General features: G+C 52.0%; 3 protein-coding genes across 4 annotated transcripts; 2 read left to right on the forward strand and 1 right to left on the reverse strand.

Annotated features, from left to right (window-relative positions):
- Window positions 1-640: 640 nt before the first annotated feature.
- Window positions 641-6,501, reverse strand: LOC132592350 (interleukin-1 receptor antagonist protein-like). 2 transcript variants are annotated; one of them, XM_060276375.1, is made up of 5 exons: window positions 5,818-6,500; window positions 5,053-5,098; window positions 4,149-4,237; window positions 2,832-2,956; window positions 641-1,755 (listed from the first exon to the last, which is right to left on the reverse strand). In XM_060276375.1, exons 1-5 carry the CDS (start codon window positions 5,855-5,857, stop codon window positions 1,543-1,545), a joined length of 513 nt encoding a protein of 170 aa, XP_060132358.1. In that variant the 5' UTR covers window positions 5,858-6,500; the 3' UTR covers window positions 641-1,542. The 2 variants fall into 2 exon arrangements, with proteins under 2 accessions (XP_060132358.1, XP_060132357.1); XM_060276374.1 differs by having other exon boundaries at window positions 5,053-6,501.
- A 2,127-nt stretch (window positions 6,502-8,628) lies between these two features.
- TMED4 (transmembrane p24 trafficking protein 4) lies at window positions 8,629-11,937 on the forward strand. Its single transcript, XM_035120678.2, has 5 exons — window positions 8,629-8,861; window positions 8,977-9,077; window positions 9,583-9,708; window positions 10,004-10,150; window positions 10,676-11,937. Exons 1-5 carry the CDS (start codon window positions 8,669-8,671, stop codon window positions 10,823-10,825), a joined length of 717 nt encoding a protein of 238 aa, XP_034976569.1. The 5' UTR covers window positions 8,629-8,668; the 3' UTR covers window positions 10,826-11,937.
- Window positions 11,938-12,715: 778 nt separating this feature from the next.
- DDX56 (DEAD-box helicase 56) lies at window positions 12,716-22,177 on the forward strand. The gene is made up of 14 exons (XM_035120638.2): window positions 12,716-12,792; window positions 12,885-13,046; window positions 13,944-14,104; window positions 14,833-15,003; window positions 15,535-15,625; window positions 16,182-16,426; window positions 16,664-16,792; window positions 18,362-18,475; window positions 18,888-18,985; window positions 19,198-19,271; window positions 20,415-20,504; window positions 20,597-20,702; window positions 21,109-21,188; window positions 21,868-22,177. The coding sequence occupies exons 1-14, from the start codon at window positions 12,736-12,738 to the stop codon at window positions 21,961-21,963; spliced, it is 1,674 nt and encodes a 557-aa protein (XP_034976529.2). The 5' UTR covers window positions 12,716-12,735; the 3' UTR covers window positions 21,964-22,177.
- Window positions 22,178-24,240: the final 2,063 nt, after the last annotated feature.

Below are 24,240 nucleotides of genomic sequence, written 5' to 3' on the forward strand. Positions count from 1 at the left end.
AGTAGCACCTTAAAGACCAACTAAGTTTTTATTTTGGTATGAGCTTTCGTGTGCATGCACACTTCTTCAGATACACAGAGATGCAGCTCCCTTGTTATTTTTTGCTGTTGGGTGTTGATGTAACCGTGTAACAGTGTTTGAATGTTGTTATATATTTTTTGTTGTGTTGTTTTATTCCATTATTATAATTTTTTTCTGCATTGCTTGATTTTGAAATGCATTTTTGGGGTTGTAAGCCACTTTGAGCATTGTGTGTGTGTGTATGGAAAAGTGGCATATAAATAAAATTATGAATGGTTAGCCATGCTTCCATTCTCTGAGCAACACAATGCACACAAGGACATTAAAGAACCATCTCCGAGCATCACAGGTGGATTGTGTCCATAATTCATGATAATCAATTTAATGTTGTTTTAAAAGGGGTCACAAAAGAAGGAAATCAAAGATCTGAGTGCGTCCTCAACAGTTAAAATGTCATGGCTGCCTGTTTTCAGGTGCCCCGGGAAATATATTTCAGACTCCTGCTGCTGTTGTGAGGTGGGGGCTTCAACTTCCTTGCAGTGGTTCTTACGGTTGTCCTGCAGTGTCGTCGTCACCCCACCCCAGCAACTTGTAGATAAATAATACCAGATTCCTTTCTTTATATTTATTTAATTATTAATAAAAATTTGTACAGCACCCTTCATATTGTAGATCTCAGGGCAGTTCAAAACACACACATGCAAGATTATATATAAACACATTAAACATCATAAAAACGAGAGCAAAATTTCTAGAGGCAGCATCTTTTGGCATCTTAAAAGACATGCAGAATCTGCTCAGGGCTGTTTCTGTAGGTGATCTGCCTGCCCAAACGCTGCTGGGGGGGGGGGAGTCACAAGCCCAGCAGAAGCCCCGCCCTTCATTTTAACTGAGTTCTTCACGTTCTGCTAATTTCTTTCGAAACAAATATGTTCAAGCCCTGATGTCCCATATCTTTTCTCCTCATGAGTCCAGAAGATTTCTGGGGAGGGGAATTTGAAGGCAGAAAAGCAGCAGCTAAGAAAGCTGCTGGAGACATCCCCCCCCCCATCCCCTCCGCACTGGCTTCTCACTGGAGATCTCAGCCATCCCACAGTGGCACAGTGTGGCTTCAGAAGGGAAGCTGCATGTTCAGGGGTGGCACGATTGGTGCTGGAGACAATCAGCTGGGGGAAGGGGGGCTATTCACACACAGCCCTCCGAGAGAGTCCCTGGGGCATCTGTCCGGATAAGAAGTGCTGGATCTTGTGAAGCTACTTGTTTGCCCTTAATGACCTGCCTGGAGAGGACCCCTTGAAGGCTGAGAGGGATGTCTGGGGGGCTCTCCACGCTTGGCCACCTTTACAGCTGCTCCATCCGAAAACTTCCACTTTTGATGAGGGTGGGAGGACTAGGGTGGCTGAGAGAGGAGGAAAAAAGGAGAACAGCAGCTTGGAAATCCTCCCAGGAGCCTTAGGAGCCCTCGGTGTGGCTGTGCCAGGCACCTGGGCAGGTCCGGGGGCAGGGGGTGCCCCTCAAGGCTCAGCAGGGCTGGAAATAAAAGTCCACCACATGAGAAGGTCCCGGGAGCTGCGTGAGGCCAAGAGGTTCGTTGGCTCTGGAAGAGGTGCACAGGAACCAGCCGGGATGGGCAGCCGACTCAAACCGCCAAGCCCCGTCTTTGTTAGAGGAGAAGAACGTGAAACGGCTGGACTCCTTCCTGCCACCTTTGGGCAGATCTGTGATGTTGACGCTCTGAGGAGGAGGAGGAGAGAAAAGGAAGCGATCTGATGAGGGTGGCAGGCAGAGGGAGAAGGAGGCTGCCCCCTGTCTGCTTTGGGCTAGCGTCCCCCTGACTAGTGAGGGGCGAGAGAGAGTTCCCAAGGAAGACAGATCTTTAGAACATAAGAAGAGCCTGCTGGATCAGGCCCATGTCCCTTGTGGCCCAGCATCCTGTTCTCGCAGAGGCCAACCAGATGCCCCAATTGGAAGCCCGCAAGCAGGATTTGAGCCAAGAGCCCTCTCCCATCCTGCGGTATCCAGCAACTAGTAATTCAGAAGCATTGCTGCCTCCAACTGTGGCGGCAGAGCAGACCCATCACGGCTAGTAGCCATCAATGGCCCCCTCCTCCATCTAAAGCAGGCACCCCCAAACTCCACCCTCCAGGTGTTTGGGGACTACAATTCCCATCACCCCTGACCACTGGTCCTGTTAGCTAGGGATGGTGGGAGTTGTAGTCCCAAAACATCTGGAGGGCCGAGTTTGGGGGTGCCTGATGTAAAGTCATGGACTTGTCAGGTAGCAGCTACCCAGACTCTTTCCAAGGCCGGCCTGCCGCTGCTTCCGCCACCCACCCCTGGCTCTCTGCTCTTAAGCTGGCACGTGGCAGGAGGAGGATTGACGGTGAGGCTTTCAACCCCCTAGGGACCCAGGTGGCGCTGTGGTTAAACCACTGAGCCTAGGGCTTGCTGATCAGAAGGTCGGTGGTTCGAATCCCTGTGACGGGGTGAGCTCCCGTTGCTTGGTCCCAGCTCCTGCCAACCTAGCAGTTTGAAAGCACATAAAAATGCAAGTAGATAAATAGGAACCGCTATAGCAGGAAGGTAAACGGCGTTTCCATGTGCTGCTCTGGTTTGCCAGAAGCGGCTTTGTCATGCTGGCCACATGACCTGGAAGCTATATGCCGGCTCCCTGGGCCAATAATGCGAGATGAGCGCGCAACCCCAGAGTCGGTCACGACTGGACCTAATGGTCAGGGGTCCCTTTACCTTTACCTTTCCACCCCCTCTGTGAGCACATCCTATGAGGATGCCAAACTGCCTCTCCTCACCTCAAGCCGCAGCGCAGGCCAGGTGCCGGAGGAGCAGGCCAGGCACCTCTTCCCATCCTGAATGCTCAAGATGATGGAGACCTTCTCGTGGTCAAAGGCCCGGTTGTGAATCCAGTAGATCTTCTCTAGGGATGGGAAAGAGTAGGTGAGAGAGTATGTTGGCGTCCTGCGGGGAACCCAGTAATATAATAATAATAATAATAATAATAATAATAATAATAATAATAATAATAATTTATTATTTATACCCCGCCCATCTGGCCGGGTTTCCCCAGCCACTCTGGGCGGCTTCCAACAGAAACATTAAAATACACTAATTTATTAAACATTAAAAGCCTCCCTAAACGGCTGCCTTCAGATGTCTTCTAAAAATCTGGTACGTAGCTGTTTTCCTTTTTGACATCTGATGGGAGGGCGTTCCACAGGGCAGGCGCCATCACCGAGAAGGCCCTCTGCCTGGTTCCCTGCAACTTGGCTTCTCGCAATGAGGGAACCGCAAGAAGGCCCTCGGAGCTGGACCTCAGTGTCCGGGCAGAACGATGGGGGGTGGAGACGCCAACCAGAGAGGCTGGGGTGTGAGGGCATCCCCAGGGGTCATCCTGATGGGTGGTGTCAGGGTTAGGGGCTCAGTAGCAGTCAGAGGACAAGGGTGTGGTCTACCCTTGCCTCTTTTGCTGTCCTGGAGGGAGGTGGGGGGATGACCTTCAAGCCCAGGATGTGGGTGGCCTTGCATACACAACCTGCCTCTAGCTTAGAGGGCCACAACCAGGGGAAAAGAAGGGTATCCAGTTTCCTTTCCCAGTGACTGATGCCAAGACACAGGAGCCCATAAGAGAAATCCAGAGCTGATGGTTGAGGTAGAATTGGGCCGGGGAGGGGGCAGCAGAAGTGGTGGAGAGGCAGAACAGGAGAATGAGCAGGAGAAAGTCTGCAGGAGAGGGAAGCAATGGTGGAAGCAAGAGCACACATGGGCACACACACACAAACACGTTCTGTGCCAGGCAGGCAATCGAGGGCAGCATCAACGCAGGAGGAGAAGAACAGGCTGTGCCGATGGAAGGAGAAAGTTGCAGGTCTCTCCCTTTGAGAAATCATAGAATTTAAAGGGACCCCACTGGTCATCTGGCCCAAGCCCTTGCAATGCAGGAATCACAGCTATGTTCCAGGCTCCCCAAGTGGTCCAACCCCAGGTCCTGTCTGCCCGGTGGGAGGGAGGCATTGGTTGTGTCCACAATATGGGTCACATCCAACCCATGAGGAATAGGTCTTCTCCCACCAGCCTATAAGCTTCAGGAAAGCAAAACCCTGCAGACTCACCTTCCAGGGCAGAATCGGGGCCTTGCAGGTATCCAGCTACCAGCTCATTGTTCTGGAGGTAGAGGGACTTCTGGTTGACATCCCAGATTCTGAAACAACAAGGCTGCCTTTACAAGAAAAATCTTCCCCTTTTCTCTCCCCAGCAAAAAACCTCATAGTATAAGCCTCAGCATTATCCAGATCTTAAGGTGTGCATGCACACACAGAGGACTGAGCTGCTTCAGACTTGACCAATCAGCATGGACACCTCATTGCCCATACCTGGCTCCACAGGCACGGCCTGCCATTTACAAAACCCGCCAGCACTGGCAATGCTAAAGATCCTGGCCAGGGCGGTGCTTGTCCCTTTCTAGGCAGAGTGGCATTGGTTCATCACCCCCAGCAACTCCTCTCCCCTTTGACTCATCAGGCTTGCCTCCCCAACCCCTTGTACTGTCAGCATTACCAGGCAACATCAAACTCGCCAGGAAGAAATCGTATGCAAAACTGGACTGAAAAGAAACACGCTGTATTCATAATGTGATAAAATAGAGCTGTAGTCTTGCATTGGGCAGTGTGAATGGGGAGGGAAGGTGTGTTGTCAATCCATCCCAAGTGAGGAGAGATTCCCTTTCACACTTTTCACTAACTGCAAGACTCGCTACTCATCTACTTTGATGAGAAGCTGGCTTGGTCTTAAGAGTGACACCTGATTGCAGGCAAAAAGCAGAAATCGGGCATTGTCGAACAGCGTTGATTAGGAAGTCCCAGGACAGAGAAGTTTTTTGGTGGGCACAGAGGTTTCTGTATTCTCACAAGCATCCAGTTAGCACCCTTTCCCTCCTAAGTTATACTTGCCACTTACGAAGGAGCACCCACTCTGCCATGGAAACCACCTGTACGCAGTTGGGCCCAGGGCACTTACCTGGACCTGAAGACGGCTGCCCGGGCAAAGACCTTCTTCTCCCCATCTGGACAGAGAAAAGAAAGGAGGAAGAAGAGGATATGACTCCCAGGGTATTTGTGAGACTCCATTCTAAATCAGGCATTACCTGGTAGCTCTGCTTGACCAGTGTGGCTGATCCCTTTTTATAGATCCCTTGACAACCACTGGGTGGGAATGTACATGATTGCTAGACACGAATTCATTCTGTGGTTGTCCCCCAGGATTTCCAGCAGCTCTTTTGCATGTTGCAATTCATGTCGCAACTTTGGACGCTGAAACTAAAGTTCCCTAAAATGACAGCTCAAGCTCCTTCCTCTTGCTACGTGCAAAGGGGAGGAAAGAGTAACACATAAGCAGAGTGACAAGAAACCCTGACGCATTTTTAAATTATGCCCATAGCAGGGGATACAGATATTCCAAATGCTTCATTCTTCAAAAGAAAGCCAAGACTCAATTCCTCGATAAGAGCTGCAGCCAGCAACCCCATTTGAGCGGAGCATTATCTCAAATCTCAAAACAACAGCTGGTCTCTCTTTTGTTTAAAATAGGCTTACCAACGGTCCCAGTTTCTGCACTCCGCTACCCAACCACCCTGTTCCGGCATTTCCGCTTACAGAATGAACCAATTCACCACAAGACGAGCATGAGAAGCAGTTGGTCTTGCTCCCTTAACTTGGCGTCTTGCAAATGACCAGTATTAAAAAAGAGGCACACTCGAGTACACTAAAGCACACTATACTGTACCAGCAGAGTTGGAGGGTTCCTGCTTCTGCTGGTCACACATGGTTTCAATCCTGGTTCCTGGGTGGCCTTGTGGGCCTCACCCCCGGCTATTTATGGTGCACTTTTAGGAGGCGTGGCCAGGCTTGGGAGGGTGTCAGTGTAACCACAAAATATGCAAGAGATAATTACATCTTGGGACAAAGCTCTCTGGAGTCATTCCCCAAACCTTGAGTGGCCTTTTGCAGTGTTAGGAAATGCTGCTCAATTATGGATCTTCTCAATTTTGTACCCCTTTAGCTCTGCAACCTTTTTTTTGGGGGGGGGAACTGCCCAGATCACCCTAAATCCAGCAGTGGAGGAGTTGCCTGCTGTTCATGGTAGAGCTTGATGGGGCTGTTTTAGGGAGTGTCAGAAAGGGGGTATACCATTGCTGCTCTGAACTGCTCTGCTATTTTTCTCTGTATCTCCTTCTATGCTTGCAATATATCTTCCTTCAGCATATATGGTTGTTCCTTGCTCTGTGTATGGTTGTAGGGGTGTTGGTGCCATCTGAGTGTGTTTGGGACATAATAAGATATAGAATCATAGAGTTGGAAGAGACCACAAGGGCCATCCAGTCCAACCCCCTGCCAAGCAGGAAACACCATCAAAGCATTCTTGACATATGCCTGTCAAGCCTCTGCTTAAAGACCTCCAAAGAAGGGAACTCCACCACACTCCTTGGTAGCAAATTCCACTGCCGAACAGCTCTTACTGTCAGGAAGTTCTTCCTAATGTTTAGGTGGAATCTCCTTTCTTGTAGTTTGAATCCATTGCTCCGTGTCCGCTTCTCTAGAGCAGCAGAAAACAACCTTTCTCCCTCCTCTATATGACATCCTTTTATATATTTGAACATATATATTTTTATATAGAGAGACCAATAAGATATTATAGTCAAATACCTAAAGGGCTGTCTCACGAAAGATGGAGCAAGCTTGCTTTTCTTCTGTTCTGGAGGGTAGGACTCGAACCAATGGATTCAAGTTACAAGAAAGGAAATTCCAACTAAGCATTAGGAAGAACTTTCTGACAGTAAGATCTATCAGTGGAACGGTGGTGGACTTTCCTTCCTGGGAGGTTTGTAGCAGAGGTTGGTCATTTGTTATGGATGCTTTAGTTGAGATTCCTGCATTGCACAATTCTGGTCTCGGGGTGCTTGGAGGAATCAGCAGCTTCATGTGGATTTGTTTACAGCATCATGCTCGGTTGCACATTTTGTGTACATCCATCAGTGACTGTGCGTGGTGGGCAGCGTGCCTTGACTGGGTGACAAAGGACACAGTGTGTGCATCATTGAGTCCCCTCTGCCAGGCTTGGACTCTCTGGCAGTACCAGCCCACTTTCAAAATACAGCTATATTAAAGCTTTTCTATAGTTTTTAAGGTAAATGACTGAAGCAAGGTATGTTTACCCAGGACAGCTTGTCTGAAGTGAAGAGGAAGCTACTATTCTGAGAAAAAAGGAACTTCAGATTGGCTTACAATGAAAGGGTACATGATGCTTACTCATACACCAACATCATGTAGTAGGAAATGGTCTCCTATGGACACAAGCTGGGGTATGAGGAAATGAGATCATTTCCAATAAAACTTGTCTGTATTTAGGAACGCATGGCTGCAAGATGTTGTGCAACACATGTCCAGCCCCCATTAAAAAAATATGCACGCCTGTGGTCACTTTTGCTGTGTGTCACCAGCTGAACACGATCCAGCAGTGGTTATGCTAACCAGGGATCCCCAAACTAAGGCCCGGGGGCCGGATGTGGCCCAATCGCCTTCTAAATCGGCCCATGGATGGTCCGGGAATCAGCATGTTTTTACATAAGTAGAATGTATCCTTTTATTTAAAATGCATCTCTGGGTTATTTGTGGGACATAGGAATTCATTCATTTTCCCCCCCAAAATATAGTCTGGCCCCCAACAAGGTCTGAAGGACAGTGGACTGGCCTCCTGCTGAAAAAGTTTGCTGACCTCTGTGCTAATCCATTCTTGATCCATGTTAACAGAAACGGAGGTTTTTTAATATGGTAACAGGAACCACCAACCGGTCCTACTCAATTCCACATTGCTCTGGCCGCATCTGGAGTAGACCTTCCGAGTGCCACGTTTCAAGAGCCTGGGCCCACTGCAGCATGTGCAGAGGAGGGCAACCAGGATAGTAAGGGGGGTGGGTAGAAAACCAGGCGGAATGGTTGGAAGGAGCCAGCTTCGCCTTAACCTGGAGAATCAAAGAATTGTAGAGCTGGAAGGCACTCCAAGGGCCACCTGGCCCAACTCCCTGCAGTGCAGGAAAAACAGCCGGAGAAGCCCTGATTAAACGGAAGGCATGCCAGTGGTCTTCAAATGCCGGAATATATGCGTGCCTGGTGGGGAATGTGTGTTTCCCGCCCCCACGGTTTAAATATTCTGGGATTCAGTGTTATTCAAAGCAGCTGATGGCATCTGCCTCGCACTGGGCGGCTGCGCCTCTCGCTCAGTCCTGCCCAGGCGGAGGGACAGCAGGAGGAAATGCCTGACTAGATGCCCGTTTAGTCCTCCTATCCAGAGGCCTCAGTCCTTTTCCTCCTCCCTGCAGGGGTTAAAACGTCCCCGAGGAGGCTCCTTCCCAGCCTTGGGGTTGGGCTCGATGACCACGCGGGAACCCTTCCTTCGTGCGGCTTCTTCCGTTCGGGCTTCCGGGAAGGGAAAGCCTCCCAATGCTTTCTGCGCACGCGCAGCCTTCTCCGTCGGGCCGAGTCACCTGACCGGCGCTGTTTCCCCCTCCGGCGAGTGGTGGTGGGAAGGGCAGCTTCAGCGCATGCGCAGCAGTTGACAGCGTCAGCCAGAGTCGTTCATGGCAGGCGGGTGTTGCTCGGGGGATCCCGCGGCCTTCTCGGCCCGGCCGCCGGGGAGACGGCTCGTGGCGGCGGCGGCGCTGCTGGTGCTGTTGGTGGCGGGCCGCGGGGCGCAGGCGCTCTACTTCCACATCGGGGAGACGGAGAAGCGCTGCTTCATCGAGGAGATCCCTGACGAGACCATGGTTATCGGTGCGCATGCGCGAGGGGAGAGAGAGGGGCGGGGTGTGGGAGAGCGCGGGGGTGCGCGCGCACCAGCTCACCTGTCCCCTGTTGACGGTGGCGCGCCTGTTCCTCCGCTCCGCAGGGAACTACCGGACGCAGTTGTGGGACAAACAGGCCGAGGCCTTCCTGCCCTCCACGCCGGGACTGGGCATGTTCGTGGAGATCAAGGACCCCTATGGGAAGGTGAGCAGCAGCAGCAGGAGGAGGAGGAGGCGGGAGCGGGAGCTGCTTCTTCTTGGTCTGACAGCAGCAGCCAAGGGGGTGCTGAGCAAGGAGACCCTGCCCGCCACCCTCTCCTTCCTGGGGCCTTTCAATAGTTTGGGGATGGGGTGGGTGTGTGCAGGGGTGAGGGAGAGGATTAAAAGTCCCTGAATGGGCTAGGCCAGTGCTTCCCAACCTTTGGTCTCCAGCTGTTTCAAGACTACAATTCCCACCATCCCTGACCACTGATCTTGCTAGCTAGGGATCATGGGAGTTGTAGTCCAAAAAGAGCTGGAGATCAAAGGTTGGGAAACACTGGGCTAGGCGACTACTTGGTGGGGGTGGGGGTGAGGATGGCCTGGGGTTATTGCCCCTGGCGAAAGCACTAGCTCCAATCAGATATCATAGGGAAGCAGGAATGGAAGCAGCAGGTGAGATACACCCACACTCCTACCTGCCTGACTTTGCTGCTGCTTGATGGTTTCAGATGGTCCTCTCCAGGCAGTACGGCTCTGAAGGCCGCTTCACCTTCACTTCGCACACCCCAGGAGAGCACCAGATCTGCCTCCACTCCAACTCCACCCGCATGGCCCTTTTTGCAGGCGGGAAACTGGTAAGCAGGTTTCTCTGTGCCCTTTCCCTCTGTCCATCTAGCTCCAGCCAAGATGGTGGGGGGCTGCTCTTCAGGTGCTCTGCCCTCATGAACTGGACCCCACCTCACACTGGCTATTGCTTGTGTAAGGAGGCAAGAGAGAAGCTGGTGTAGAAGGCCAGAGCTCCTTCTACATTTGCTGAGCAACTGAGGTGGAAGGGAGGAGGAAGGAGCCTTGATGAGGCCGGGGTGGGGAATGGGTTGAACTGCAGTGGTGGCTCTTGAACTAGTGTGTGTGTTGCTGTGTTGTATTCAGCGGGTGCACTTGGATATCCAAGTCGGGGAGCACGCCAACAATTACCCAGAGATTGCAGCCAAGGACAAACTGACCGAACTGCAGCTAAGAGCCAGGCAGCTCTTGGACCAGGTGGAGCAGATCCAGAAGGAGCAGAACTACCAAAGAGTAAGTAACACCCACAACGGATTTCATTCATTCATTCTTTCTTTCTTTCTTTACCATAATGTCATTCAGGAGGAGGAGGGGGATCTTGAATGGCATTATTGGGGGGGGGGAATCTACCCTGTCCATGGTTTGTGAGGAACCTGTTAGACCTCGATGTTTAAATGGTTCCTACCTAATCACTAATACCATACTTAAGGAGCATCATCTTGAAAGGCTTTGCTCATCTGAAAGTTCAGAGAAGCACTTGTCAAATCCTAGGAACTTCTTTGGGAGGGGGGCATTCAAGCTGCATTGGTGCAGGCCGACTGGAGTTAGGGTGGCGTTTGCTGTAGGTAAATAGCAGCGGGTTTACAGGTGGTGTGCCTGCAATAGAACAAGCTTGGCAGGAGTTGTTCAGAGGGGAAAGGTTCTACATCTGCAAGGACCCACCTGCGTAGATGGAGAAGTTGGGTTGTATGGGTCTGGTGTGGGGAAGGGGAGAGGGAAGTACCTTCTCTGACTCTCGCCACCATGTTCACTTTGCAGTACCGAGAGGAGAGATTCCGCATGACCAGCGAGAGCACCAACCAGCGGGTGCTGTGGTGGTCCATTGCCCAGACCATCATCCTCATCCTCACTGGCATTTGGCAGATGAAGCACCTCAAGAGCTTCTTTGAGGCTAAAAAATTGGTGTAGCCCCTCTGACAGCACAGGCACCGTTGCTCTTCCGCTTCCACTGAGCACTTCTTGACCCTCCTGGATTTGGCACAGCTGAAAGGACAGGTGGAAGCACAGCATGTGAAACATCTTTGGACCAGCATTTGCATACTTCCTCTTCCCTGATGAAGGGGGTGCCCTGCCCACAGAAGTCTCTCACGTGCCACCCCGTTCTTTGCTTTGCTGTGTTGCAGCAGCTGGGAAAAGCCTCTGTGAGCAGTGCCCTTGTGCCGATCCAAAGGAAGAGAAAATTGCTTTCTAAGAGACTGAGTAGGCTCTTTTTTTAAAAGTGCTTTCCTGTTTCTACATCCCGATTGGTGGGAGTGACTTCTGGGTTGTTCTGTCCTGGTGGTTCCCTGTCATTCTTTGCTCTTAACACATGAGGTTTGTGGGGGCAGCCCTTATAATGGAAAATGGCCTGGAAGAGGAAATGGGAGGGGTGGAATAACATTTATACTAAAATGGGGGTTTTTCTTGCTGGGGGTGGGGTGGCCTGATACCACTTGGAACTTGGGGTGGGGGCTGCTTAGGACAACAGCAGTGGTTGCCTACAGGGTTCTGGCAGTATCTCCTCTTGTAACCGTCCCCAGTTTCCTGCAAAGGGGCTAAATAGCCATTGTGAACAAGGGCAAAACTTTAGGCTCCAGGTGTGTTTCAAGTGCTAGCACAGATGGGATCTCTAGACTTCTGCAAATGAGCCTAGCTTAAGGATACCCACAGGTAGTATCTTTTAATTGCACAGAGAGGAGTTTCCACTTGGATGAGTAGGGTTTTTTAACGGCCCTGCTAATGCCTTTAGTGTGGATGGCAGGAAGCTTGCTAGGAGACAGCATTAAGTGAGTTGCCATTTATGTACCATGGAGCTCCTTAACAGCCTTTCTTGAGTTTGGAAAGAGAGGCCTCTACCTATGCAAATGTATTCCTGATGATTTGTGGGTGACAGCAGGACCGGAGCATAGAATGGTGGAGAATTTGAAATGCGGTTATCTTCCCCTCCTCTTCCCTGTGTTTTATTTCCTGCCCCCTATGGTAAATTCTTAATAATGTTCCTTGTTACAGTTCTGGAGTGAAATAAAATTTCTTGCAAAAGGCTTTCTCTTCCATGTGTTATTGATTTGGGGGTTGGGTGGGGGTGCGGGGACAAGGGTGGCTGAGCTCAAGAGGAAAATATACTGTAATTGGCTCCTCCTGCAAGTTTCTTCTTGGCAAAGGAGCCCCCCCCCCCAACCAGCAGCTTCAAAGATTTTTTTGTGGGGAAGGTGTAAGGTGGGCCAGGCTCTCTAGAGAAGGTTCCTCTGGGTCCTTAGGCAGTGCCTGGCATGCGAAGGATCATAGAGCATGAAGACAGATTGCTTAAATGCAGGTAAGAAAGGCCCAGTTGCCCACTCACAGTGGCCAAGCAGATGCAACAGACATCAGCCAACCTGTTTCTGGGGTGATGGGATCAGTTCCTTGGTAGCTGCTCTAAACCCAAATAGGGTTGGCCAGTCGAACCAGATTTGGGCTAATAAAGTCCGATTTCGGGTAGATTGCCCTGCACCTGTCTGCCTGGCTGACGGTGCCCCCTTCACTCCAGGGACCCAGAGGAGGCCGCTCGCTTGGTCAACATTCCACCCATCTAGGCTATGGAGTAGGTCGTCAGTACTGAAAGGGCACCCGAGTCCCGGCAAGGAGTTCCGCCGGTGCGCGCTAAGCCATCGAGCCAGCCAGTCGCGTTTGGCTCCGAGACCCCGCGCTGCAATACCACCGAGTGAAGCAAGCGCAGCTCGAGCTGCCAAGGACTGCAGGGGGCGACGTTGGGGCCGCGTCTCGCTGCTCGGTTTGACCGGCTAGAGCGGCTGCTTCCGGCTGGGGAAAGCGGAAACGGCCGCCGCGCGGACAGGAGCAGCATGGAGGGAGAAGCGGCCAGCTTCGCGCACCTCGGGCTGGACGCGCGGCTCCTGCAGGTAACGCGGGCGAGGTGGGGAAGGGGGAAGCTGCGGCCTCCGCCGCCTCCTCCAGGCCTGACCTCCTGTCTCTCGTTCTCTCTGCCGAGCAGGCGACGGCGGAGCTCGGCTGGGCGAAGCCGACGCTGATCCAGGAGAAGGCCATCCCGCTGGCCCTGGAGGGCAAAGACCTGCTGGCGCGGGCCAAGACGGGCTCCGGCAAGACGGGCGCCTACGCCCTGCCCCTCCTCCAGCATCTGCTCCGGGGGAAAGCGGTGAGCGCCCCGGGGCCCCGACCTTCTCCCTCGCTGCGGGCTCTTTGCGGCTCCCTCCCTCTCGGAAGAACCGGAAGGTGGAGCTGTAGAGTTGGAAGGGACCTCCCCCCCCCCCAAGGCCATCTAACCCAGGCCCCCGCAGTGCAGCGGTCTCAGTGCCGGATTTACATATAAGCTAGACAAGCTATAGCTTAGGGCGCCACTCTCTTGGGGCTCCAAAAAAAAAATGTAAAGGAAAAAATACTGGATGTACATTTCCAAAATATAAGATAAAGTTAAGTTTAAGTTTGTTATGAATAAAAATCATTTTAAGTTAGAGCTTAATAACTATTTCACTATTAGTATACTTCTTATTAATTGTATTTCAGTTCAACAATTACTTTGATAAAATACATATTTTGTTATGTGCAAATGGCTTTAGATACCTATTAGGTCCATAAATGACAGGCATGTCCAACAGGTAGATCGTGATCTACTGGTATATCACTGGACCTCTGCGGTAGATCACTGTTGGATCATTGACTCCCCCCAAAGAAGCTGAACAACTGTGGCTTCCCTAAAAAAAGCTCAACATTTACCTCCCTGAAAAAGCTCAACAACTTTGACCTGAACCCCCAAAAAGGGGGTAGATCACTGCTAGTTTTTAACTCTGTGAGTAGATTGCAGTCTCTTGGGAGTTGGCCACCCATGTAGCATATAATCAACACAAAAAAAAACAGCAACAATTTGTTGTTGACAAAGGACAGCTGGACATATAAAGGGCTCCATCATCTTCAGTAGCTTAGGGCCTCATCAAACCTAAATCTACGGTAGCCCTGGGTCGCACCTAAAGAGCCCCTTTTGTGATGGCCTGGAGAGGGTGGGACTCTTCTGACCAGGTCTCTTCTTGATTCCTAGTCAGCGCTGGTAGCAGAGCAGGCCGTTCGGGGACTCATCCTGGTCCCCACCAAGGAGCTGGGTCAGCAGGTGCTGCAGATGCTCCGGCAGCTAACCTCCTACTGTGCCCGAGACCTGCACCTCGTTGACATCTCTGGCCAGGCGGACTTGGCAACTCAGAGGTGAGTGGTGGGCAGAAGGGCAGGATGGCTGTCTCTTGGGCTGGCCGTGTTAATGAAGTCCCCAACCCCAAAACGCTTTCTGAATCCTGGCCCGACCGCACTGGCTGCCAATTTGTTTCCCTGCCCAATTCGAAGTGCTCATTTTGACCTAATAAAAAAATTCCTTCAGGTAGCACCTTAGAGACCAACTAAGTTTGTTATTGGTATGAGCTTTTGTGTGCATGCACACTTATTCTGATTTTGACCTGTAAAGCTGTAAGCTCACAACCGCAATACCTCAAGGACTGTTCTCCCCATATGAACTGACCACGGACCCTGCGATCGTCATCTGAGGCCTTTCTTTGTGCGTCGTCTCCATGTGAGGTCTGGAGGGTGGCAACACAAGAACAGTCCTTTTATGCAGTGACTGCCTGTTTGTGGAATGCTCTCCCCAGGGAGGCTCGCCTGACACCTACGTTACATATATTTAGGTGCCAGGTGTGGCCTCTGGTTGCTTTCTGGGTGGAAACAATGAATGGGGGACCTCTTCTGCAGTTGACACTGTCCTCTTGGGGAGATCCTCTGTAGCCCAGCTAAGGGTGGCAGTCTCTTCCCATCAGCAACCTATGGTTATGGTTGCATTGCAGACCCAAAGCTTTCCATTCAAGGTCAGGCGGTAGTTTCAAAGAGACTGGGCCTTCCCATCTCTGATAGAGGCTTTTGTATGTTGTGGCTTCTCTTCCTTCAAGACCCATCTTGATGGAGAAACCGGATGTTGTGGTGGGGACGCCATCGCGGGTCCTGGCTCACTTGAAAGCTGGCAGCCTGAGCCTGCAGGATTCCTTGGAAATCCTGGTGTTGGATGAAGCTGACCTCCTTTTTTCCTTTGGCTTTGAGGAAGATTTGAAAAGTCTGTTGTGGTGAGTTTATCCTGGCCCTGGGTTGTTGGCTTTGAAAGGCCTGGGGCCAGCCTGTGATTTTGTGGGTGGGTGGAGGAGGCCTAGGAGGTCTCTGGGGTCTTATGAGCAGTACCTGCTCAGGTATCCTGCTACATCATTTGTTGAATGTTGGGTGCTATGCCAAGGGATAGTCCAGGAGCTAGATAAATTGCTTTTTGTATCCAGGTAGAATCCGTTTTGATGCTTGTTGGATCCATTTTGGTTTTGTGGCATATCTTATTGGGGAAATTGTGTAGTATAAGCAGAAATCCTGAGTTGAAATCCGCTTTCAGGCTGGAAAAATTTGGTGTCATCACACTAGGAAAAGAAGCTCGGCATATTTATAGTGACAGCTATGGAAGCAGAGGGATAGGTTGGGACTGTTGTGCCTGCAATGCCCTGTTTTACTCTCATGCTGGAGGCATCTGGTTCATTGCCTTTGGGTGCTGAGTGCTGGGCAAGGGGGGCTTTTGGTGTGACCTTACAAATGACGGGCTCTTGTTTTCTCTCCAGTCACTTACCCAAGATCTACCAGACGTTCCTCATGTCTGCTACCTTCAATGAAGATGTTGAGGCCCTAAAGGAGCTGGTGCTCCACAACCCTGTAAGTTTGTGGGGAAAGGGGTTGGAGGTTGCGGGGGAATGGTTTTGGATTCAAAGGAGGCAAGGTTAGAGGCTGGGATTTCCTTGTCCCATTGCTCTGGGGTTGTGGTGGTTGGGGAAATGCTCTTCACAGATAGGAATGGTCCCGTGTCTGTCTGCCTCTTGCAACTTGCGGGCGTTGAGTTGGTTCTGGTGGTCTCCTAGCAATCTGTGGCCCAGAAAGGGAGCAATTAAGAGTAATCTGGGGAGCAGGCCTCCCTCCCGGAGTCCATCCACATGGCCTTGCCAAGCTCTGCCCTGAAAGAGGAAACAGCAGCATCAGGGGCCCATTGAGGCAGCCCCCAGCCTGCAAGAGCCTTCACACTTGCAGCTGCATTTAGCTGCGGGGGGCACTGGCTGGAACATTAGAGGCCCCCACCAGGGAAGGGATTCACATATGCCTTGGCCCCGCTGCAGTAACGACTGTAATAGCTGAAGCTGCCTCAACAACATTGGTTGGTAGGCAGCGCATAAATACTCCAAAATAAAAATGAAGCCTCTTTTCACCTCCTGCACAGGTGACCCTGAAGCTGCAGGAATCGCAGCTGCCAGACAGCTCCAAGCTGAGCCAGTTCCAGATCCGGTGCGAGACGGAGGACGACAAGTTCCTGCTGCTCTATGCACTACTGAAGCTTTCGCTGGTGAAGGGCAAAGTCATCCTCTTTGTTAGCACCATCGACCGCTGCTACCGCCTCAAGCTCTTCCTGGAGCAGTTCAGCATCCCAGCCTGTGTCCTGAACTCCGAGCTGCCTATTCAGTCCAGGTGAGCCTTGCTAGGTAGGTATGGGGGCAGTGTTGGAGGCAGCAGCAGCAGCTGCCATCCTGGGTGACGGGAAAAGGAGCTGCAGCTATGGTGCTTTGGCCTTGTAGGGGGAGAGGAACAAATTGGCAGGCCGTGGCATCCATGCCTGGCCACGATGCAGCCCCGGGCACTGCCTGCCATATCCAGAGGTGATTTCCCCTGGTGAAACCACAGTTTCCATCAATTGATCTGTTCCAGGTGCCATATCATCAGCCAGTTCAATCGGGGCTTCTGTGATTACATCATCGCCACCGACGAACAGGACCTGGCAGAGAAAGAGGGACCGACAGGGAGGAAGAGGAAGAGGAAGGGCAACAAAGCAGGAAAGTAGGTTTGAGTTAAGAGCCACAAATACATTCTGTTTGACAACGGATGGTGTAAAATAGGAGACTTGGGGGCTAGGTGCCATCGGTGTGCAGCTGACCCTCAGGTCTACTTCTCCATAATCAGGAAGTGCCATGTGGACCAGGGCCTGGAATAAATGGTGGCGTAGATCATAGAGTTGTAGAGTTGGAAGGGATCCCAAGCATCATCTAGTCCAGGCATCCCCAAACAGGCAGCCCTCCAGATGTTTTGGCCTACAACTCCCATGATCCCTAGCTAAGAGGACCAGTGGTCAGGGATAATGGGAATTGTAGTCGAAAACATCTGGAGGGCCGAAGTTTGGGGGTGCCTGATCTAGTCTAACCACCTGCAGTGCAGGAATCCTGCCCACATCAGCCCCTGGTTGTGCTTGAACCCTCAACCTTCTGGTTAACAGAGAGATGCACTGTCCCACTGCACCACAAGGAAATAAGCTGAATTTGAATCATGGCAGGTGACTGGTTCCCATGGCTTCATACATCTGTGGTGGCAGAGGTGACCTATTTATGTTCCAGCCGGCCTACCCTTCAGCCGCTCCGATTTGTGTGGTATAGAGTACTCTCCTCACCTCAGACCACTTTTCTCTCTCCAGTGAGTGATCCAATGACTTCTACCCAACTGGCCAGTCAGAAGTGAATTTTACAAACCTCCTAGCACAGCATAAATAGCAGCCTCATGCAACTCTGGCAGCTGGCAGCCACCAACTGGAGACTGGTGTTTTCCCCACATAACCCTGTATAAGCAGTAAACTCTTATATCTTTGTGGAAGGAGAATAAAATTAGAAAGGAATTAAAAGAAAATTGAAATGCACATGAGGAAAGGCTGAGCAAGGTTGTTTTCGCAAGAGAACCATGAGAGAAGTGCGGAATGACATGTATGCGAGAGCAACTGCTATGACTCTTGAGGACAAAGGAAGGAGGGAAAGATAAGGAAGTTTTTATGCCTCGTGATTCAGTCGGTAGAGGCAAGTAGAAGGAAATACTGCCATACGTGGACATAGCTGCATTTCCCCTTGTGACTTGTGCTTTTTTCATATTTGGTGTGCCACCCCCGCAACTAATAAACATCCTGTTTGACTTTGAGCTGAACCCACAGGGTATTCAGTATTGAAACACAACACTTCCCTGACACCTCGAGTATAAAACAATCCCCCTCTGAGTAAATGCAACTTTAAAGGTGATTTCTCCCAAGAAGCTGGTGTTGTGCATGGTAACTTTAGTTCATAATGTATGCTTTTAAGTGTTGGATTTTATTCACTTTGGTTTTGAAATTTGTTTTTAAATGTTGGTTTTTGTTGACAACTTAATGCATTTTTTAATGCTCTTTGATAAGCAGCTTAGAGGTTTTAGTTGCAGTTAAGCAGTATATAAACAGGTTAAGTAGGGCTGCAGGATGCATCCAAGTGGCTTCGTTAGCAGAGGCCCAGAAAGGCCCGGATGCTTCCGAGGGGCCTCTTCCTTGTCCTGCTGCCTAGGAGAGGGAGAGAGTCGCCCCCTTGCCTTCATTGTTCTCTTCTGCTGCTTTCCTTGCAGGGGCAAAGACCAGGAATATGGAGTATCGCGTGGGATCGACTTCCAGAATGTCTCTGCTGTCCTGAACTTTGACTTCCCTCCCTCAGTAGAGTCCTACATTCACCGAGCAGGCAGGTGAGCAGCAGGTGGCCTTGCATTTACAGAACTGAGAATTCCGCATTCCTGGGACAAGGCACCCAAGCCACACTCGGGTTTCTAAGAACAGGGACTTATCAAAGGTCACTTGATGCCTGTGTGTCATCTGGGACTTGGTTGTTGTTGTTTTTTTGCAAGCTGCCTGGCACAGAACCCAGCCTTCTCTGAATTTCCTCTTGAGTCGGTTATCAAAGACCGAAGCTGGTCATTTTCATAAAGGTGCTTCAGGGGGAAGGGGCCAAGCGTGTTTGTGTCCTGCCTCCCTTTTCACGGACCGTGCCTTTCCCCTGCGCAGCCCTGGTGCCCCTCCTGAGCCCCTTCTTGCCTTCCAGCTGTGGCACCCTCTCTTCCCTGCCCTTACCTGATCTCCTGACCCCTTCCTCCCTTGCAGGACTGCCCGTGCGGACAACCCGGGCACTGCCCTTACCTTTGTGCTGCCCTCTGAGAAGGCTGTGCTGGCTGAGATCGAGGCGGCTCTCACAGGAGGAGGTGGGTGTGCTCGCGAGGCAGGGAAATGCTTCCCTCGGGAGGTCTTCCAAGCAGGCAGAGGGAACACCTCCCCCCGGGGGCGCAGGGGTAGTGAGATCACCACGGGGCACTGGCTTGGTTCTGGGCACAGAATTGCCCAATTCAAGAGTTGCCCCATGCAGTGGCTGCTTGCCTTCCTGTCGTGTCAACCAGTCCCGATCCTCCCCCACCAGGCAGTGACGACACTCCCTTGCGGCCCTACCTGTTCCGGATGGAGGAGATTGAGGGCCTCCGGTACCGTTGTCAGGTGAGTGGGCACGGCCTGGCTGCTCTGGGAGGTGGCTGATGCAGCACCACCTCCTCTTGCCCTCTCCCTGCACGGGGGCAAACGGCGGGGGGGGGCGGAGGCAGCTGTTACAGGTGGTGCTTCAGAGCCATCCTTGGCAGGGCAGACTGCAAGTTGGGGGCAAGGTCGGCATGGGCCCAGACTTTTGAAAGAGGAAGAAACCCGTAAGGGATAGCAGTTTCAGGCAGATCTTGGGTTCTCTGCGTCGAGGACAGGCCTTCTTCAGGGATATACAATGGTACCTCTACTTACGAATAACTCTACTTACGAATGGAGCTCCGTCCGCCATCTTGGATGCGGTTTAGATAGGATTTTTTCTACTTACAAATTTTTAGATAGGGTTGCTTCAACTTACGTACGAATTTTTTCTCCCAATGCATTCCTATGGGATTCGACTTACAAATGTGTGTTCGGAACGCATTAAATTCGTAAGTAGAGGTACCACTGTAATAATAACAACAACAACAATAATAGATTTATTATTTATACCCTGCCCAACTGGCTGGGTTTCCCCAGCCATTCTGGGTGGCTTCCAACAAAATATTAAAATACAGTAGTCTGTTAAACATTAAAAGCTTCCCTAAACAGGACTGCCTTCAGATGTCTTCTAAAAGTCTGGTAGTTGTTTTTCTCTTTAACATCTGGTGGGAGGGCGTTCCACAGGGTGGGCGCCACTACCAAGAAGGCCCTCTGCCTGGTTCCCTGTAACTTGGCTTCTTGCAGAGAGGGAACTGCCAGAAGACCCTCGGCACTGGACCTCAGTGTCCGGGCAGAACGATGGGGGGATGCTCCTTCAGGTATACTGGATCGAGGGAGCCCCCTGATACCCCCTTCCCTGAGTGGTTTTGCCAGGCGCTAGAGGGGGGAAATCTCAGAGGAGGCAGGAACGTTTGGCGAGGAATTGTAAAGCACAGAATCCAGTTCTCTGGATGCCACAGCATGACTTGGAGGCATTGCCTCTTCCCCCTATTTCTTGCTTTGGTTGGGGTTGCTTTCTCCCGACTCAGCTGCTGCTTTTGGTAATCATGGGGGTGGAGTAAGTCCTGTGCTTTAAAACCAGCCACCCATCTCCGGCTGGTCCTCAGTTGGGTTCTTTGCTTTCAGGACGCCATGCGGTCCGTCACCAAGCAGGCCATCAAGGAAGCTCGCCTCCGGGAGATCAAGGAGGAGCTGCTCAACTCTGAGAAGCTGAAGGTATTCACCTGCGCAGCACCTGGGGGACCCGAGAGAGTGGGAGGGGGCCGTCAGGGAGGAGCGGCTGCTGACCTCCATTTCTCTCCTCCCAGACATACTTCGAGGACAATCCCCGGGACCTGGACCTCCTGCGGCACGACAAGCCTCTTCACCCAGCCATTGTCAAGCCCCACTTGCGAAACATACCAGCGTACCTGGGTAGGAGGAGGGGGCGGCATTTGTGGCCTCAGCAGCGGGGCTCGAAGCTGCGTCTTCACCATGTCTGAGGGGATGGCAAACAGCAGCAGGCCCTGTAGATGAGCCCTGGGGCGGGACTTGGGCTTCCCTCCTCCAAGGGGGAAAGAGAGGGAGCCCCTGCTTCTCCTGCAGAATCCTCACCTTGGAGCTCACACGCCCCCTTGCCACTGTCCATGCAAATCTTCAAGGCTTCTTAAGCTGTTCCAGGGCAGAAGAAAAAGTGCAGCAAAGGGGGCTGGGTATTGGGCAGGGGGGGAAGCTGGTGCAAAAGCACCGCAGGCCTCTCGAGAATGGGCTGCAAGAGGGGGCTCTTCCACCTCCTGTTTGGGCCAGTAACTACCAGTGGCTGCTTCTCTTCTCTCTCCAGTGCCTCCCACCCTCCGGGCTGTGGCGCAGCCCCTGGGCAGCAAGCGCAGGCGACGGAAGCCGCTGCCACCCAGGACCAGGGTATGTCTTGCTCCTCTGCTGCTGCCCCCAAACTGGAGGGGGAGCGGGGACTGGCCTGCCTTTCCTCACACCCCAGCATGGGCCCAGGGAAGGTTTCTTCACAAAACTTTGCGGAACCGGGCACGGTTCCCTGTTGCCCAGCCTATGCCTGGGAAAGTTTGTGGCGCCGCTGCCGATCGTGCTCTGGGTCCTGTAAAGAAGGCTTGACAATTGAGGGGGGGGCTGTGGAGGGCTTGACAGCTGGGGGGCCTTGACACCTGAGGCCCTATTTCACCCCCTCCTCTGTGCTTGTTCCTTCACCCCCTTACTCTCTGGGGTGCAAGAGCAAAAATCTCACATCTTGCTGCTTCCCGGGATCTCCACTCTTTGCCACATTGGATGTGGGTTGAGTTTGGGACCTGCCATTAGCCAGAGGCACCTGCCATGTGGGGCCTTGGGCAGTTCTTCTGCCCCTTTGTGTGGTGCTGCCCCTTCATGGGGGGAGTCCCAAGTGCTGAGAACAAATGGCGGGTGGGCTTTACAGACCCAATCCCCAAGCTAAAAGCTCAGAAGTCTTTGCCAGAGGCCCTTTGGATCTGTGATTGTGGCAGCAGGCCAAGGGACCCAGCAGCCTAGTGGTCAGGGAACCCCCCTCCCACTGTGAGATCCACTTCTACACTGTCTCTCCCTCCCCTGATAGGGCCAGCGGAATCCCCTGCGGAGTTTCAAGTGCACGAAGCGGAGATCTGGAGCTCCAGCCAAGCACCAGAGGGCCACTGGAACGCCTGGATCCTGACCGCCGCTTATAGCTGAACTGTGTCGGGGAAGAGGCTGGCGCTGGGCCCCTGTTTTGGGGCCAGGATATTTGATGTAAATAAAGGACAGGTGTTTGTGCTCGGCCACCGTCTTGTCAGGTTCGGAGGCCTTTCTCAGAAGAACATTAAAGGGGTTGACCTCCCTTGGCCATTACAGTGCCTTAAGGCCAGGAGCAACTTTTCCTGCATTCTCAAGTCTTTGTCGGGTTTTTTTTGTTTGTCTTTGAGCCCCTGAAACCAGCTGGCTCCTCTGTCCTGGCACCACTGCCTGGGGAGTAGCCCTGGGCCCCTCGTGCCTGCCTCTCTGGGCCGGGTGGTGGGCACAGGACCCCCCTTCCCATTGGCTTCCTTGTGTGGGTGAAGGTGCTTTGTCTTGGAACCTGGGTTCCTCCCACGGAGATTCCTGGCAGCAGCTGCTGCTTGGAAGAAGTCCTGAAACTCTGTAAACATCCTTTGCCTTCAATCACATCCCACACCCCCTGCTTCTGGATGTGCCAAATGCCCCGTCTGCAGTTCCTTCTCACCTGGTTTCTGTAAACCGGGTGGTGTCTCTTGTATCGCACTCCTTCGCCCTCGCAAGCTGGGCCCAGCCCCAGCCCTTTGCTCCCTGGGTCTGAGGTGAAGGTAGAGCATGGCTCTTCCAGGGTGGTGGTAGCTGGTCTGCTCACAGCAGTGCATCCTGTGGCCCTTTGTCCTGACTCTGCTTGTGGCTACCTGTGCCAGCAGCTGCCAATAATGGCAACTGGTGGACTATTGCCCGGGCTCCCCTGGCCTTATCAGGCGTCAAGGCCAAGCCAGGCTTGTAAACCTTGAGGGAGGAAGATAAGCGGCTCAAGGTGGAGGCAGCAGACAGGATCAGGAGCCTGCGGACCATAAGCAACAAACACGTAACTCCCTCTCCTGTTCCTCAACCCCACCACCCCTGGTTTCCCTTGCCTTCAACTGCACTGCTTCCTCCTCCGATGTTTCCCCAAGAAGCTTACGTGGCTTTGCACTTGCAAGGGTCAAAGCCAGGCGTGGTGTGACTTGGCAATTCAAGTGTCTTTGCCTTGAGTGGGTTACCAGGTTGAATGGGCTACCAGGCCTGCCATTTTCACATGGAGGGAGGAAGACGGGCACCTTCCTTGTTGCCATGTGGCAAAATGAATTAGACCCACCTGGGGGTGTTCTCCCATCTGGGCTGCAACAGCAGTTTGGTGCCGAAGAGCCCCCCCCCCCGACCTGCCTTCACCCCTCAGCTGGGTACACAACTTCAGCTGTTCCTGAGAATATCCTGCTCCCTCACAAACCCTGAAGGGTTGCATTGATCTCTATATATAAAAATATATTAAATATATAAGTTCAAATATATAAAAGGATGTCATATAGAGGAGGGAGAAAGGTTGTTTTCTGCTGCTCCAGAGAAGCGGACACGGAGCAATGGATTCAAACTTCAATAAAGAAGATTCCACCTAAACATTAGGAAGAACTTCCTGACAGTAAGAGCTGTTCGGCAGTGGAATTTGCTACCAAGGAGTGTGGTGGAGTCTCCTTCTTTGGAGGTCTTTAAGCAGAGGTTTGACAGGCATATGTCAAGAATGCTTTGATGGTGTTTCCTGCTTGGCAGGGGGTTGGACTGGATGGCCCTTGTGGTCTCTTCCAACTCTATGATTCTATGATTTTTACAATGTATTGGGGGGGGGGGGCAAAGGACGACAACCCCAGAAGGGGGAAATAGCACCTGCTGCATTTGCTTTAAATAGTGAATTGCTTGAGGCAGGGGGATCCTGGAGGGAGAACTGAGCAGATGCTGGGTGGTGAGGCAGAGTCCGCCAGGTGCTCCATCGTACCTGAAGAGGACCATCAGTCTTTGGAGGGGCAGCGGTGGGGAGTTCTGGGCAGCCAGGATGCTGTGGGATGTGTTAGGCAGCTTACAGCTCGCCTGTTTCAATGCTAGTATACCAAATCTGGTGCAACTGCATTTGGGATACTGCATGCAGTTTTGGTCGCCTCGCTTTAATAAGGATATTGTGGAGCTGGAGGTGGATCCCAAATGGCCAACCCAAATGATCAAAGGGATGGAGCGACTCTCCTACAAGGAAAGGTTGCAGCATTTCGGACATTTTAGTTTAGCTAAAAGGTAAAGAAGCAGCATAATGGACATTTATAAAATAATGTGCAGCATGGATAAAATGGAGAGAGAAGTTTATCACCTCTCACAATGCTAGAACTTGTGGACGTCTAGTGCAGCTGAAAGTTGGAAGATTCGGGGTAGATAA

Source organism: Zootoca vivipara, chromosome 6, assembly GCF_963506605.1.
Source record: "Zootoca vivipara chromosome 6, rZooViv1.1, whole genome shotgun sequence".
Taxonomy (NCBI): Eukaryota; Metazoa; Chordata; class Lepidosauria; order Squamata; family Lacertidae; genus Zootoca; species Zootoca vivipara.

Excerpts from the sequence above, each read along its gene's own strand:
- LOC132592350 (XM_060276374.1), bottom strand. The coding sequence starts at position 5,162 with ATGGAGTCTCACAAATACCCTGGGAGTCATATCCTCTTCTTCCTCCTT. Across the intron at positions 4,238-5,052 it reads GCAGCCGTCTTCAGGTCCAG|AATCTGGGATGTCAACCAGA; the intron begins GTAAGTGCCCTG and ends TTGTTGTTTCAG. Across the intron at positions 1,756-2,831 it reads GGCCTGCGCTGCGGCTTGAG|AGCGTCAACATCACAGATCT; the intron begins GTGAGGAGAGGC and ends CCTCCTCCTCAG.
- TMED4 (XM_035120678.2), top strand. The coding sequence starts at position 8,669 with ATGGCAGGCGGGTGTTGCTCGGGGGATCCCGCGGCCTTCTCGGCCCGG. Across the intron at positions 8,862-8,976 it reads TGACGAGACCATGGTTATCG|GGAACTACCGGACGCAGTTG; the intron begins GTGCGCATGCGC and ends TCCGCTCCGCAG. Across the intron at positions 10,151-10,675 it reads AGGAGCAGAACTACCAAAGA|TACCGAGAGGAGAGATTCCG; the intron begins GTAAGTAACACC and ends TTCACTTTGCAG.
- DDX56 (XM_035120638.2), top strand. The coding sequence starts at position 12,736 with ATGGAGGGAGAAGCGGCCAGCTTCGCGCACCTCGGGCTGGACGCGCGG. Across the intron at positions 15,004-15,534 it reads GATTTGAAAAGTCTGTTGTG|TCACTTACCCAAGATCTACC; the intron begins GTGAGTTTATCC and ends TTTTCTCTCCAG. Across the intron at positions 19,272-20,414 it reads GCCTCCGGTACCGTTGTCAG|GACGCCATGCGGTCCGTCAC; the intron begins GTGAGTGGGCAC and ends CTTTGCTTTCAG.